The sequence below is a fragment of the Pelmatolapia mariae genome, linkage group LG13 (assembly GCF_036321145.2).
Source record: "Pelmatolapia mariae isolate MD_Pm_ZW linkage group LG13, Pm_UMD_F_2, whole genome shotgun sequence".
NCBI classification, from domain to species: domain Eukaryota; kingdom Metazoa; phylum Chordata; class Actinopteri; order Cichliformes; family Cichlidae; genus Pelmatolapia; species Pelmatolapia mariae.
Window position 1 is genome coordinate 19,358,691 of NC_086238.1, and position 16,063 is coordinate 19,374,753.

The 16,063-nt window shown below is 40.5% G+C and overlaps 1 protein-coding gene across 1 annotated transcript; it reads right to left on the reverse strand.

Moving 5' to 3' along the window:
- Window positions 1–850: 850 nt before the first annotated feature.
- LOC134640446 (E3 ubiquitin-protein ligase TRIM21-like) lies at window positions 851–2,515 on the reverse strand. Its single transcript, XM_063492241.1, has 2 exons — window positions 2,289–2,515; window positions 851–2,249 (listed from the first exon to the last, which is right to left on the reverse strand). Exons 1-2 carry the CDS (start codon window positions 2,513–2,515, stop codon window positions 851–853), a joined length of 1,626 nt encoding a protein of 541 aa, XP_063348311.1.
- Between the last annotated feature and the right edge of the window lie 13,548 nt (window positions 2,516–16,063).

The following is a 16,063-nucleotide window of genomic DNA, read 5'->3' on the forward strand; positions in this document are numbered from 1 at the left end:
GAGTGGCCCAGTTCACACAAAGTTCAAACCCGGCGTAGCGTGTTGGTGAGGATAGCTGCCTAAAATCGAAGTGTGCTTTAAAAACAACAGCTAACCCCCTGCCACCACCAGAAGCTCTTGGGGCGCTAAAATAAGCACAGCCAGCCGGCAGAAAAGGCACTTAATTCACCAGGTGAAGTCCAAGTTTCAGTCAGACAGAGGAAACCCAATGCATGGGAAGAAAAGAAATCCTTCAAAATGAAAGTTTTGTTTGCCACCGATCTGGCATTTATTAAACCCAACCTGAGGGGAGCTGGGTCGAAGACTTCTGCGGGAGCGACTACCCGAACCACCAGTCGAAGGTTTGATTGATCTGCTCCCCGCCAATGCAGATGTCGACGGGAAGGATTTAAGAGGGCTCCTCTCGATAGAGCCGACAACGGTAACCAACCAGGAGTCCACAGAGTCCAGAGCATGCGATGGCACCAGGAGTCGTGGAAAAGATTGATGAATGGAGTGAAGATCGTGGGGAAGGTAAGAAATCCAGATTCTCAGCTTAACGAGGCGACCTCCACGGGTACCCCGTATCCTGCGTCGCTTCCGCATAGTTGGTGGCGTTGGAATGGGATGCCGGCACGACGGTATTGCTTCCAGATAGGGAGGCAAAGAACCCTGGCTTCATCAAGCTGAACTAAAACTTTGGTGGATGAACCTGTTTTCAATAACGTCTGGCGATCATAAGACAGCGTGGAACTGACATCTTGCACAACGTTGGCTAAAAATAATAAAATGAGACAAATAAGAAAGAGCGGTAGACGGTGTGCCAAACACACAGGTGCCACCTTTACTTCAATCAGTTCATCAAATAAAATCAGTCGTTGATCGATTTGTCAGTTTGACTGACAGGACATATGATCAGAGGTGAAGAGTTGTTACCACCCTGATTCAGATAGGGACTGAAGTATGGGTGGAGTTTGTGAGTGAAGGAGCAGCCAGTAAAGGAGTAGATCAGAGCTCCAGTACCTACATCATAAAAAGAGACCAGACCCTCCTCATAATCCACAAACACCCCCACCTTCTCAGGGCCAGAATAAAGACAGAGACGGAATGAAGGACCTGCACAAGCTCTGTATTCATTTCCATTTCTCAGCACTACAGTCCAGAGACCATACTGAGGTCTCAGCATAACATTTCCCTTCCTGTTGATCGACTCTCTGGCCACTCCCAAGTCCCAGTCAGTCTTTCCTTTAACCTGAACCTCAAAGTAAAATCTGCCTGAAGAGAAACTCTGCGCTCCTAAAACACAAACACAAGCAGAAAATCTCTCTGGGTTGTCTGGAACATTCATCCTCACATCACCACAGTATACTTGCTTCCCATCATCAGACAGGATGAGATTAGGATATGCTGTATCAGGATCCAGAGTCACATCCACTGCAAACTGCTGGACCGTCTTCAGCTCAGCCTCAAACAGCTTCTTCAAGTCTTTCCTGAGTGTCTCCTCCAGCTGAGCCACAGCTCTCACCACAGTCCCCTCATATGATACTGGATGTACTCTAGCTTCTGTCCAGTCCTTGGTGGGTGGAGCAGCTTTCAGGGACGAGAAGCTTTGGAGGAGGTAGAGGTGGTCTTCAGAGTGTAAGAGCTGCTCCACCTCAGAGCTTCTCTTCATCAGCTCAGAGATTTCCTGTTCCAGATCTTTGATGAGACCTTCAGCCTGTTTCTCTGTAGTTTCCTGTTTGTCTTCGATCTCCTTTTTGAGCTCCTTCAGGCGTCTCTCAACAGACTCCTTCAGAGCAGTGAGGACCTGAACACCTTCTGCTTTCTGTCTGTCTGCAGCACCTTTACTCGTCTTCACTGTCTCTTTGATCTCTTGAATTTTCAGTCGTCTCTTCTGGATCATCTGCTGAATCACATCCTCTGTCTTTCCCAGCTCTGCCTTCTTTCCTTCATATTCTTCTCTCAGAGGAACAAACACGTGATTCTTGTGCTCTAAAACAGAGCAGAGCATGCAGACACATGTCTGGTCGGTCTTACAGAACAGCTCCAGAGGTTTTTCATGCTTCTTACACATTTTGTCTTCCAGGTTCTCCACTGCAACAATCAGCTGATGTCCTCTCAGAGCTTTCTTTGTCAGATGAGGCTCCAGGTGAGTCTGACAGTAGGAAGTCTGACACACCAGGCAGGACTTCAGGGCCTTCAGTCTGGTTCCAGTGCAGACGTCACAGGGAACTTCTCCTGGTTTGGCAGCTTGTTGCTCTGAGCTTCTGCTGCTGCTGCTGGCTTTCTGCTGAGCTTCACATCTGAACTGAGCAACCATCTCAGAGAACAAAGTGTTGATGTCTAGTTCGGGTCGTCTCTTGAACACTCTGTTACACATAGGACATTTATGTCTGCCATTAGTGTTCCAGTGCTGAGTGATGCAGTTTTTGCAGAAGTTGTGTCCACATGGTGTGCTGACTGGATCAGTGAACACATCCAGACAGATGGAGCACAGAAACTGATCTTCAGATTGCAGATTACTGGCAGCAGCCATGTCTGCACTCTGAGGGAGAAGGAAAAGAAAAATAAGTTTTAATTCAATTTTAATTTCATGTTTAAGAAGAAAGAAAAAGGAGTGTGTCAGTCTTTTAATCTTTACATGTGTCCATCAGCCGTTTTGAGTTATTGCTGTGATGAGCAGATGAAGCACTCTGAATTAACAAACCTCCAGGTGAGAGTGAAAAATGTGGAAATCACCAGAATGATGCCCTTTGTCAAGGCCACAACAGACATGATTGGCAGAGTTTCTACTTTCTGATGGTTCTTGGACCATAACGTTCTTAGGCAAAGTAAAGCAGCAGAAGATGTTCTAAAAATTTACCTGGTGTTGAAAACAAAACATGTTCTTAGTTAAAATTAGAGTAGAATTTGGAAACTCCAGAATATTTTATTAGTCTTTAGGTTCTTGTTGCTGTGCCTCACCTGTGAAGTGTGCCACTTCCTGTTTTATTTTGACAGTCCCCTGTCTCACATGCTTTGTGTTCAGTTTGCTTTCCCTTTGCTCATTGTCAGGTTGTCTGTTCATCTTCCCCATGTTCCCAGTCTCTAGTTTTTTCCGCCTTCCTAGTGCGGTGCTCTGAGTTTAGCTTCTCCCAGTTTACATTAGTTATTAGTTTTTCTTATTTTTGTAGCCTGTAATTTGCCTAAATAAACGGCCCGCCTTTTGTTATTAAGTTCCTGTCTCCCTGTGTTGTCAGTACCTGGGTCCTCACCCTCATCTTTGATGACAGTCTACTGATATTGTTGGTTTAGTGGTAAACATGTTCACAGTAGCTCAGTTCAGAATGAAATTTGAAAGGAAAAAGTATTTTCTTCATTTTTTCTAAGAAATCCATGTTAAAATTGTTCAACATGTGTTGTTCGCAATATTTTGAAATTCAACTATATACCATTAAGAAATTGTCATTTGTTGTCTTTTGCATTGTTCAGATTTTTATTAGTGCGTGTCCAAATGAGACTTTACAGGATGAGTTTGCTCAGCAGCATTAGACATGCAGTAGCCTGGCGACCTGTCCAGGGTGTATCCCGGCTCTCAGCCTGTATCATCTGGGAGCCTGAATTTGATCAGTAGTCATGAAAATGGATAGATGAGGTTTGCTGATGGTGTTGCACCACCCTTTATTTAACTTCCTGTTCCTGTTTTAATTGTTCATGATGAAAATGGTGGTATGTGAGACAGCTCAGCTAACAAAAATCTCCTCACTCTGTGACAAACACACTATTTCCTCTCAATGCTTCACAATAAAAGTTTGCCTGCGCTTTGCTTTTAATGTGAAAGAGCTAAAGGAAACAGAAGCACTAATAAGAAGAGGAAATGTGGAGTCAGCCTGAAGTCAAAAAGATAGAAGGTGCGTTCCAAAGAAACAAGGTCCCTGAGGCACGCAAACCCCCTGACTACGTTAACTGAAAAAGAAAACAACAAAAAATAAAATAAAATATTTCTCATCAGATTCTGACAACTAAAAACATGACATTTACCTTAATTGGATGGCCTATATCAAATATAACAATAACATTTCTCGCTGTTGCCAATATTAAGAAAACTAAAAAGGGTTGCCATGGTAATAAAAGAAATCACCATGTCTTTTCCTACAATTTTAAAATTAATGTGTAGAGCACAGCAGGTTCAGAACAGAACATTTGAACTTTTTTTGTCTTCTTTTAAGTTTGTTTGTTTTGCAAGGAACTGAACTCTGTTTGCAGCTGAACAGCTCCACTCTCCTTTCTCCTCAATCCACTCTACAACAACAATCTCCTGCTTCCCTTACAGATTCATCCATATCCAAGTTATTTGTTTTGCTCTGCCCTGCCCTCTGAGAAACCTGACACCGGCTCATTTGCATACTAACAGTGATTGGATGTTTAGCTGCAGGGAGCGATCTCTGCGGAGTGCTGTGTGAGTCTGCGCACAAACTAGTGGTGGGAATTCTGGCTCTTTTTAGAGAGCCGACTCTTTTGACTCCCAAGCGGTTCTTGAGGTTATTTTGTTGCTTTAATTAATTTATTATGAACAACAATATAAAATTATGCACAAAATGAATTACTAATGTTTTGCACTGATGGGTGGACAGTTCTCAGGTGCCTGTGCAGGCTGTTTGTGGAGCCGGCTCTCTATGATATCCTTTTCTTGCAGACTCTACACTCTGCCTTTGCATTGTCAGTAAAATTGAAATGGTTTCAGATTTTGCTTCTTTTCTTGGCGTCACTCATTTTCTCTATGATACCTCTCTAATGTGTCGATGTTGTTGCCCCTGGCTCTCTTTCCCTCTCTTCCTCCTGCTCTGTTTGTGTGCTACTGCTGCCATTGTAACTACCGCCCCTCCCCCCAGAGGGGGGTGAGAGAAAGAATAGAGATTGAAAATGTGACATTTCCGGGGCAAAACCGCAAAGGATTGTAGGTACGAGTGGCAAGTGGTACTAGCCACTATTGCTGAAAACAGTCACACAGCGATAAAAAGAAACACAAAGAATGGCAAGAAGCTATTGTATTATTAACTGTAATAGCCGGTCGCATGACAGCCACGGGAAGCCGACGGGTAAAGAGATCGGTTTTAATTGGATTCCGTCGTGGAAGAGAAATTGTTCAAGCCATGTTTCCGAAGTAACAAAGAGCCGACGGATGGCCTGGATTGCAGCCATTCGAAGACCAAATATAACGTCCCAGAAAACTCCAGCTCACATGTTAGTCTGCTCCAAGCATTTCCACAAAGGCAAGTCTTTTGTTGTAGTTATTACGTAATTTATCATAACATAATTGTTGATGTAGGTTACAAATAAGTCTTATATTGATTTGAATTGAATTTGTTGCGCTATGCTGCTTTGTTTACTGTGGCTTTGCGGGCTAATGTTTGTTGTGTTTTGTAGGAAAACCAGCCTACAAAATGCTGGAATGCGATCCAGACTGGGCACCCTCTATCAACCTGGGTCATACCGAGTTTAAAGCTGCTACCACAGCGAGATTTGCTCGGTTAAGAGAGATAACGATATCAAAACAGCCACAAAAAGTCCCGCATATATGTGCTCAAGTGTTGTATTGAAGCAATCAAGTGATGAATAACTGTTTTCCAGTATGTTGTTTTGATATGTTTTTTTTTTTTTTGCATTGTTGATTTGTTTTTCACTGAAGCAGCTAATAAAGCATAATGGAATATAATTTTGCCTCTTTCTTGTAAGATTCTATAATAGAATGAAACAATAAATAAATCAAGACAACAAATTGAATGAATTACGAAACACTTATTTTATTTCTATTGGATCTGAAAATGTTGTGTAATACTACAACCTGAAAAGACAAATAGATTGTGTTGGCCTGTACAGGAGATAAAGAAAAAAAATTAACAACAGCTGTGAAATGGAATAGTCCAAATCACCAAAGTAAACTGGACCTGGGCTTGTAGCAGGGATCTGAAGTTACTAAATATTTTATGAGTGTATGCACTCACACTTAGGACCATATAATTATAAATATGTGCGTGATGCAAGTTGGGCAGCACACTAACGTCTCCTTCCGATTATCATCAGGTTCCCCCAGTTCTCCAGTTCTGCAAGCTGTTTACGTGCCCCACCCTCCCTCCCTCCTTGTTTTCAATTCTGTAACTTCTTCATTTCTATTTAATACATGGGGATCTGCCAGGCCCGGGAGCCATCGCCAGTCCCCTTCGAGGTCTTCCCCAAACCGCAGCTCAATTCATGTCAAAGCATTCACTTTTACCTACTAAAACACTCTCAAACCTAAAATGAGGATGTGGGCCCAGCTAGTGAAATTTTCTTTCTCAAATTCTAAAAGCTTGACTTAAGGGGCGTTGCCTCCTCTTGTACCAGTGTAGAGCCAGCCCCATTCATATGACTCATTTAAATGTCCTCCTGAAAGTGAAACTCTTACACACATATGGTGTAAGGCCAGCTACAAAAATACCTCTGTGCACAATTTTCAGTCTCAAACTGACTCTGAGCCTCTTTCTTAGATTTTTGTTTGGTTTTTATGACCTCCATAAAACACTGGTGTTTAAGTAAGATCAGTGTTTTCTAGTCTTCTGCAGTTCTCAGTGAACAGCTCTTCTCTTTTCCTAAGTCCTTATCATATCTCCTAACAACTTTTCCTTGACCTCAGTGTTTTCATTGAGGTCAAGGAAAGCAGGTTAGGAATATGAGATAGGAGGTACTTGTGGACACCCAGAGGTTTATTCTCCTGAGCAGTGCCACAGTGAGACTCTTTCAAACAGCAGCTCCATGTTTCTACAGTAGATCAGTGGCTATATGAGCACATTTCTATTGAACCAATGTGACTGTGATGAACATAGTGATCAGCTGCACTCACCACTGTTGCTGAGAGAAACCTGATGGATTCGGCTGAATCTTCTTTCAGAGACAAAGAGGACGCAACTGCAGCTCTGCTCCCTCATACATTCAACTTCTTGCTCCGCCTCTGCATGTACATGTTTGCATTTCCTGCATTAGAGGGTCAGCTGATTTGTAGCCACTAACTGGTGTAGCAGGGGGCAGGAGTGGATCCTGAATTTACACAGTAATGACGGCGTCAGGGGATCAGGAGAAACTCAGCTGTTTTCTCTGAGCTGAAATGATGCTTGAAATTTAAGATGTTATAAATTCATTCTTGAAACCTTTGAGTTTTTCTCTCCTTTCAGCCTGCTGCAGGTACAGGTGACATCAGGTTAAAAGTTGTTCATCTACATTTCTGTATTTTTATTACTTAAAATATGTAAATATACTTTTATGTTCATATATATTTGTATTTTCTAATTAGTGTTCTTAAATATATACAACAATAACATTAATTATGATTAATTACAGTATATTATAATTATAATTACAATGTTATCATTATTATTATCATTATTAGTAGTAGTAATCTGGATTAATCGACTAGCCTGGCTCTGGTCGTTGACGCTGTGAGGGGAAGTACGGTGTACTTCCAGCGCATCACTACTACCAGCGCATTTCAGCCTGCCGACACCGTACTAGTGATGGGAATTCCGGCTCTTTCTAGAGAACCGAAAGAGCCGGCTCTTTCGACTCCCAGCCAGCTCTTCAGGTTGTTTTGTTGCTTTAATTAATTTATCAACAACAATATAAAATTATGCACAAAAGGAATTACTAATGTAAAAAATTTGGTTTTATTTATATATGTTTATATATAAATATATTCAATTTTATTTTATTTAAATAGCACCAAATCACAACAACAGTCGCCTCAAGGCGAGTTTTGGAGTTTGTACGGTGGCTCCTAGAGACAAAGCACGTACAAACTCCAAAACATGTACAAACTCTAAAAAGCACATGCAAACTCCAAAGCACATTGCTAGCGTTAACTGAACTTCCAAAACAGAGCTACCTAGATCACTTAAATTACACAGTTGAAAGCATCTGTGTATTCTTTGTGTATTTATACACAAACTGTCAAGAGATGTACTCTAAGACACTTCTTCAGCTGAGAATCAGAGAGGAGAAACACACAGTTTTACTTGCATGCAAGGGCAGTTACAGAGCACCTGCACCTGGAGTGAGGGCTCCGGAACTCGCACTCTGCCACTGCCCTGGTCTTTATTTATACACAAGAAGAGTAATACAACAGTGAATACGTTTGTTCAGTGGAATGTTGATGCGTGAGCATGTGTGGATATATGTGTGTGTGTGTGTGCGCGTGTGCCAGGAGAGGCTCCTCTACCTGGTACAAAGTGAAACTGCTCATTAAGCTCTTATCTAGCAAGTACTGCCTTCCCTGCATGATAACGGGTCACAGTGAATCAGAAACAGTCTGAGTTATGAAGAGGTCATCATGCAGTATTCTATCATATGCAAACTTATATTATAAAAAAGATTTTACTGACTACAATTTTCTATTGACACAAACACTCATATATATTCAAATAGTTAAAAAAAAATGTTCATTTACGTGTTACTACCACACACCAAAACTGGTCGTTGGTACTTCCTGGCTTGTGTAGCCACTAGGTAACAAAAGCTCAACACTGCCCCTAGCATCCTGGAGCACTTCCGTTGTGTGCTCCAGATGAGTTTGTACGTGTTTTGGAGTTTGTATGTGTTTTGGACTTGGTAGTGCTTTGTCTCTAGGGGCCACCGTAAATATACTTTTATTTATTCACTCCACATAAAATGTAATAAATAAATTATATAATACAAAAAACAACTATTTACATTTCAACTGTTAACAATTTAAATTTTCAGCTTTTTCCTTTTAAACAAATTTAAAGTGAAACAACACAAAACACTGCAAACCACAACACAATAGAATATAAATTAAAATATGCAAAACAAAAAGAAGATGCAGATTCTCTGTCATATAGGCCTGCATGAATAAACTTACTGAATCCTTTATCATCCGCAACTGAAAATAGTTGTGGATGATTACTCTACCTTTCTAATGTGACGTTGTTGTCCTTGGCTCTCTTTCTCTCTCTTTCCCTCCCGCTCTGTTCCTGTGCTACTAAGAGTGTAACTACCGCCCCTCCCCCCTCTGCTCAGCGCAAGCACAAGGCTCTTGTGCGGAGTGAAGCGGGAAAAAGTGAGCAAGAGAGGGTGAGAGAAAGAAGAAGAAAAAAAACCACGGCTCCCAATAAGGAACGGGCTCGCGTCGTTCACATCAAAGAGTCAGCTCTAAGAGCCATTTCGTTCGCGACTGACACATTAGTGATGGTAAATTCGATTATTTTTACTGAATCAAGTTTGAATGAGTCACTCACCAAAATAAATCGGGTTTTTTGAGTCATTTGAGTCACTGAGTCAGTTGCCCAGAGAGTGAAAAAATGTACATTTTCACTCAAACTTAATTTGTTTCTCTTTTCATGTAAATCCTACTGCTAAGATGAGTGATTGAAAAAGAAAAACAACTATTTTTATAGAGCAAAAAATTAAGATTTCTAAAGGGAACATTTATTTTATTTATTTTTATTTTATTTGATTAGTATTTTCCTCAAATGTGTCAAATATATATTTTCTCATCTAAATGTCCACTGAGCTGTGAGCCAAGGGGCAATAATGCACCTTAACATTGGTTGCCAACCAAAAAGAAGAAGAAGAAGCTGTGAGCCAGGAGGGAGGGGCTGAGTGAGTGAGTGGCCCTTTCTCAATTCTCAAGTACGCGAGTCCATACTCGCGTTCTCGGCGAGTCCGGACTTGCCGAGAACGCGAGCACGGACTCGCGATTTGTACAATTGGAACACCAGCGTACTTGATGATGTCACAGGTCCGGAGTTTTTACTGCCGTCCCCTCTTAATTTAACTGTGAGTAATATGTTATGAAGCTTTAATCACAGCCAAACCGATTTACTTAGGAACAAATAAAACACTGAAATAAACCAAACATTGACATTTTGAAGTTACCTAAGAGACTTATATATCATGTTTAACCTGAGCAGCGAAAGACAGCGGGGGGGTTGAAAACGATGTGCCGGGAGTCCGCTGTTGTCGCCGGCTCTAGTAATCCTCGACCTCGCGGTCTGCTATGGAGCTGGCGGGTCACAGACGTCTCCGAAAACATCGGAGCACGTTTGGAAATATATGATATCTTGATTAATCAAGCAGATATTTGAAGTTTACACAGCTACATTCTCGCTTGAAAATAACTTAAAAGTTTATTTTGTGACCCAGAAAAAGTAATATTTCAAAGTTTTTAGCCGCGCTCGTACGCCATTGCCGCATTTGAGTTTTGGACGAAATGCATTCTGGGATATTTAGCTGTACCAAGTCCACACAAGTCACCACTGATGCATGCTCGATAAAACAGGCGAAGCGAGAACACATCCGGGAAATTTTCGCGTCCTCGGCTTGATGCATACTTTGAATGGAACAGTACTTGGTCTCCGACTGATGACGTATGACGAGTACACGAGAACCCAAGTACGCACAAGTACACATATTGAGACAGGCCCAGTGATTCGTTTATGCTACGATTCAGCACAGCAAGGGAGGGGGTGAGTAACTCAAATGTGCGGTTAGCATGTTAGAAGAGCGATGCTACTGTGAAAAGAGGAGCTATTATCTTGATGTCAGCTTTCTACTCAGGGTTTTTTCTTCCAGTTCAGAGCAGAAATGTTTCTGTTAAGAAACTGGCTGTTGTTTTTTCCCCACAATTTTAATTATAAGCTAGATATATTTCTACTAATGAAATTAGTTTGCTAATAGCAACAGGGATGAGTCAGTGAATGAGTCAGTTGGGCTTGTGAATCATGATTCACGAGTCAGTAAAGTGATTCTCGAGTATTGAATGATTCGTTCATGATTCGCACATCGCTACGATACATCGCTAAAACACAGACTTAACTGAAAAACACACATACAATTTCTACAAAGAATATTTTATTTTATAATATTTGATTCATTCACACAGCCAGGTTATGTGTCTTTATAACAACCTTCAACTGAATTAGGTTATACACAGTTTTTTATGTGTGCTATTCTTTAGGAGTTCATTTTAATATAGAGCTTGTGAGTCATGTCCAAAAGGTAAAACGAGGCTGCTTCTGAATTTCATTGTGAATTATCCTCAAACCTTCATCCCAGTGACCCAAATTTTAGGTCTATATTTAAGACTTCTGTTTGTTTTCCAGAAGTAAATTCAGTTGGACACTGGGCTGTCTGGTGCTCTTCTGTTTCCAGTGTGCATCATGAAAATGTTCTTACATAGCTGCTGGGATCTGGGTCACATGTGTTGTGTCATATGTGGTGTTGTATACAGCATACATCGGCTCTTCCTGGCCTAAAAATAAATAACCTGCTAGGCTGTGAGGGTGCAAAAATTTAATTAGAACATCTTAGTCACAAATATTACCAGAAACATTCTCCTTCTAAAAAGCTGGTTTAGATTTGGGATATGGTGTCATAACTATCACACTGAAGCTGAATGAAAATGTGTAGGTTTTTTGTTTTTTGCACTCTAATGTTTTAATGAGACAAATGTCTGACTGGAAATCCAAGTATCGTATGGACTGGGAGACCTTATTGTTTGAGCCATGCTACCAGACAAATACCATAAAGCATTTGAAGAACCTTTAGCTCAACTAATTTTTAAGATAATGGCATCCAACTTTCCTTTTAAGAAGCATATCTTTCCCCTTTTTTTGTTTTTTCAGGATGATCTGAAATTGGTCAGGTTAGAGGCATTTGATGAAATGAACATGGGATGACCCAGTGAAGAGCTTCCAGCTGTGAATCATAGGCACAAAGTTAAGCCTTCAGATTCACAAAGAAAGAACACTTTCCTTACGAATTTTCGTCAAATCTTTGTTCCACTGACCCAATTTTAGGCCCAAATTTAAGACTGCTGTTGTTTTGTTTTTTTTACTAGAAAACTCAGTCGGCTGGACTTTGTGCTGTGTGGCACTGTTCTGCTTCAGCTGTGCATCATGAAAACCAAAAAGGAATTCTTGTATAGCTGTAGGCATCTGGGTCACTCTGCTGCTATTTTACTTGAAAGCGCTCAAATAATCTTTTTCAGGACTTTGTTCCATATGTCTTTCCCTCATGTCTTTCCACTTCTCTATAAAATGAAGCTCACTGCTGAATAATTCACCACCACTTGGAGTTGAGTTATAGAACCAGAGAGGGAATATTGTTTTCTCATAGCTGATACCCTAACAGAGCGATCTCTTCGAGGAAACAAAGTACTCACTCCTATAAAATTCCTAAAAACAGAATCATATTGAAATTTTAGTAATCCGACCAGCGTCTTAAAAAATAATCGAAGCTATGGCTCCCATAATACATTAAAAGAATACTAACACACACAGACACACACACACACACACACACACACAATGTAGCTCAATTTAATGTGCTTTGAGGCCACACACCAAAAATGGTACATTCTTAATCTTCATGCCAGATAAGTCTACACACAGATTTCTTTATGCTGCAAAGTTGGTTTTTTGGGTATAAAAACTCAGGGCTCATTTATCTCTACAGAAACATGAAATTAATTTGTCACTTTGAAATTTGATAGCAGGTGATTAGTACTTTAAAAATGTAGGCTAAATTATTTGCAAACCTTTACTATGGTTATCATGCAAGCAGTGGTTTCTAATCTCCTACTGAGGTCTTTACAGGTTTTTACATCGGGAATAGTTTACTGTAGTATTTATGCTAGGCGAGGCTATTAGCTACCACGCTCTCCGTCTAAGTGAGTCGTGAAATTTTGTTGCAACTGTCTTTGTAAAAGAGATAAAGACATTTATTTTTGAACAAAATACCAAGTTGTGGATTTAGACTATCCAGCTTTCTTCACCACGTTTGTGTTCAGGATATTTTTTAACACACTTAGCATAGCTACCTAATGCTAAAGCATGATAAAAACTACACATTAGCATCAGTGGTTCTTGACTGCAGCCTGCAGTGTCCTAAGTAGCTACTTTCCTACAAAGGCAACTTCCCTTGATGTCATAATTTTACTGAATGGCTCCTTTTTAAGAATTGATGAGATTTAGCTGAATCGATTTGTTGAGAGCTACAGTAATAGAGATCTGGGGGTGGGGGAATTGGCAAATTTCAATTAGTTGCTTGCTAACCAAGCTTGCTAGTTGCAGCTGATAATTTAGAACGCCGGTTCCTGATTAAAAAGGGGAAAAAAGCAATATAGCAGCAGCCAAAATGCTATTAGTGAGTTCAAAACTGATTGTTGATGTCCCTGTGGCAATGAAAGGGTATCTTCAGTATATAGTTAATGGTCCTGGCAGAATGTTTGAAAGCTTACTAACCAGGTAAACATCATTTATTTAATATGTGTCAAAAAGTGACTGAATGATCTCACACTGTCTGCACCAAAATGTACGGTCACATCTAATATCGCACCAAGATACCCAGTTTGTAAAACTGTAGGTAAATAACTATAAATTTGATATAAATGACAGTGATTATTTAAAGCAGTGGGGTCTTAAATGACAGCATGACAGTGGGAGCAGTGCTTTACATCCCAGAATGCTAAATGGCTGTTTAACTGCAGGTACTTGTCTCCCCCCGTCTCACCCACCTGCTCCAGATGGAGGTAAGGGATATCACAGTGTGTGGGCTTCATTGCTGGAAGCAATTAATTCCACTAAGCAATGGGATGGTTTGTCAGTCTAGCTTGCATGTCTTTTGTATTTGCCTCTCAAATGGCTGCATTTAATTCAAACGTAAAAGGGGAGTGTGCGTCATTACAGAGGTCACATTTCTTCACACTGAGATTATCATTTTCTATATGTAGCGTAAACAAACAAGTCTTCAAATGTGAAAAATCAGTTCCCAATAAATTAGTTTTAATAATGACTTACTACAGTAACAATTTGCAAGCAATGAAGTGACTCTTTTTTTAAAGTATCAAAAGTAACTTTTCAGATGAGCTAGCCTAACCTTCATTCACCCCAAACCTGACCAGGACATAGCTGGAAGCCTAGTCTCACTATGAGGAGATTAGCTGTACAGCTAGGGTGACTCTAAGAGGATCGGATGGCCTCGAAATTCTCACTCTCTTCTGACTTTGTTATCTGGTTTCACCCCCACCTGTCTATCTAGGTTTTCCGACGCAGTGGGGGTCGGAAAACCTAGTTCTAGTTCTAATTTCTTTTCATTATCTATCATCAGTTTCACTGCAGGGGCCATGCTGTTATATCAACTGCCAGACTCTTCTTCTTTCTGGCTGTTGGAGGTAAATGCAATGTATTTGCCAACGGCAACAGTTGCCTCAGTGTATCCCCCATTCTGTAATTCATTTGTATTTGAGCTGGTGTACATTTTTCTCTTGTGTCAGTGTTTCTCTGCATCAAGATTAACAAAGAAAATCATTGAGCGTTCAAAGCTGGTTGTCTTTCAGGAGGTTATTTAACTGCAGCAATCAATCTGCAGTGCCAACATAATCAACCACGGGCACTGCACAGGCTAATATTGAATATACCGTTCGCAGTAAAACCTGAACATCAATAGAAGTAATGAGATATTCTGCAGATAGCTCCTTTGTCAATACTTGTCGTATTCCAGTTGATGTGTGACATTTACCTGACTTTTAAATACTGAGTGTGTTTCTATCCACTTCCTGTCTGACTTCCTAGTCCTCCAGAACATGAACATGAAATACAGAGTTACTATATTATCTGTCACCAACTCGCACTAATCCAGGATTTTGCAGTCCTGTTGCTCGGATGGTTCTCATCCAGTCTGTTATGACCTTTTGTCTTAGAACTCCTCACTGTTAGTGTACTGTGTTCTTACTTTGTAGCTTTAAACTTCTAATTCTTGTCTCAAATTGTTTCTTTTAAATCTTTTGCTATTATTACTCAGCACACATTGTTACTTAATATTGTCTATTCATCTGAATGCTTCAGTGCATTTCACTCTGCTTGGTCAAAGCTGGTTTACTGACCCTGCAAACTGCTGAGCAGTAGTGCAGGACCACATTGCAGTAGTGTGATGATTTTTCAGACTGAGAGTTGTTTTCTGTGCCTGTGGGTTTGTTTTTCCTTTCTCCCATAGTCCAAAAACATGCATGTCAATTGGTGATTCTAAAGTAGCTGTAGGTGTTAGTTTTCTGTGCACTATTAAACCAAATTAATTTCGTAGATGATGTAGCAACTTCTCCCTTCTTGAGTTAATGAATTAACTTGAAGTGTTAGCGCCATTAAAGGTATAATTTCACAGTATATCTCCACTTGTCCATTAATGTTGTAGCATCCAAAGAAAAGTTTCTGAAGGTCTTCTAAATATTATATCATATCATAATAAGCTGTTCTGTGTTTCCTACAGTTCAGTTGCTAAGGAAACTTAGCAACTGAACTTAGCAATTTACCTTCATGCTATGAGAGGTTGGGTTGATTGCTGCACTGAGGTAGTACAGAGTGTGCAGAATTGTAACAAAAACAAGTTCAAGCAGTATAGATCTACCAGTAGGTAATTATCATAAATGTTTCATGCACCACAAAAGCACATGTATAGATGTATAAGATGTCATTTGAGAAAGTATGCTAACGTTACTTGTGGCAGCCTATAGTAATGGAATGTGTTTTGAATTACAGTACTTTTGTGTCAACAGAAAACAAAAAAGTATGTATGAAAATGACATTTTTTTTGGATTTTGGGAAGCAGGGCAGCACGGTAGTTAGCACTGTTTCCTTACAGCAACAAGGTCCTGGGTTTGAATCCAACAACTGGCTTTCTGTGTGGAGATTCCATGTTTTTCCCTGTGTCTGTGCTTGTTCTCTCCAGGTACTCAAGCTTCTCCTCACAGTCCAAAGACATGCAGTTGGTGGGGTTAGGTTAATTGGTGACTCTAAATTCTCCATAGGTGCGAATGATTGTCTGTCTCTCTGTGTTAACCCTCTGACAGACTGAGGTTGTACCCTACCGCTCGCCCCATGGCACCTGGTATAGGCTCGAGCTCACATGCAACCCTGAAAAGGACAAACAGAAGAAAATGGGCGATGAATGGATGGTTGGACTGTTAAGTTAGTCTGCTTTTTAATCAAATATTTTCCGGCTTTCTTGGTGTGAGAAGGCAGACAATGGTAAACAGCAAGTATTACCATGTGTGTTCATGTTC

Excerpts from the sequence above, each read along its gene's own strand:
- LOC134640446 (XM_063492241.1), bottom strand. The coding sequence starts at position 2,515 with ATGGCTGCTGCCAGTAATCTGCAATCTGAAGATCAGTTTCTGTGCTCC. Across the intron at positions 2,250-2,288 it reads TTCTCTGAGATGGTTGCTCA|CAGAAGCTCAGAGCAACAAG; the intron begins GTTCAGATGTGA and ends CAGCAGCAGCAG.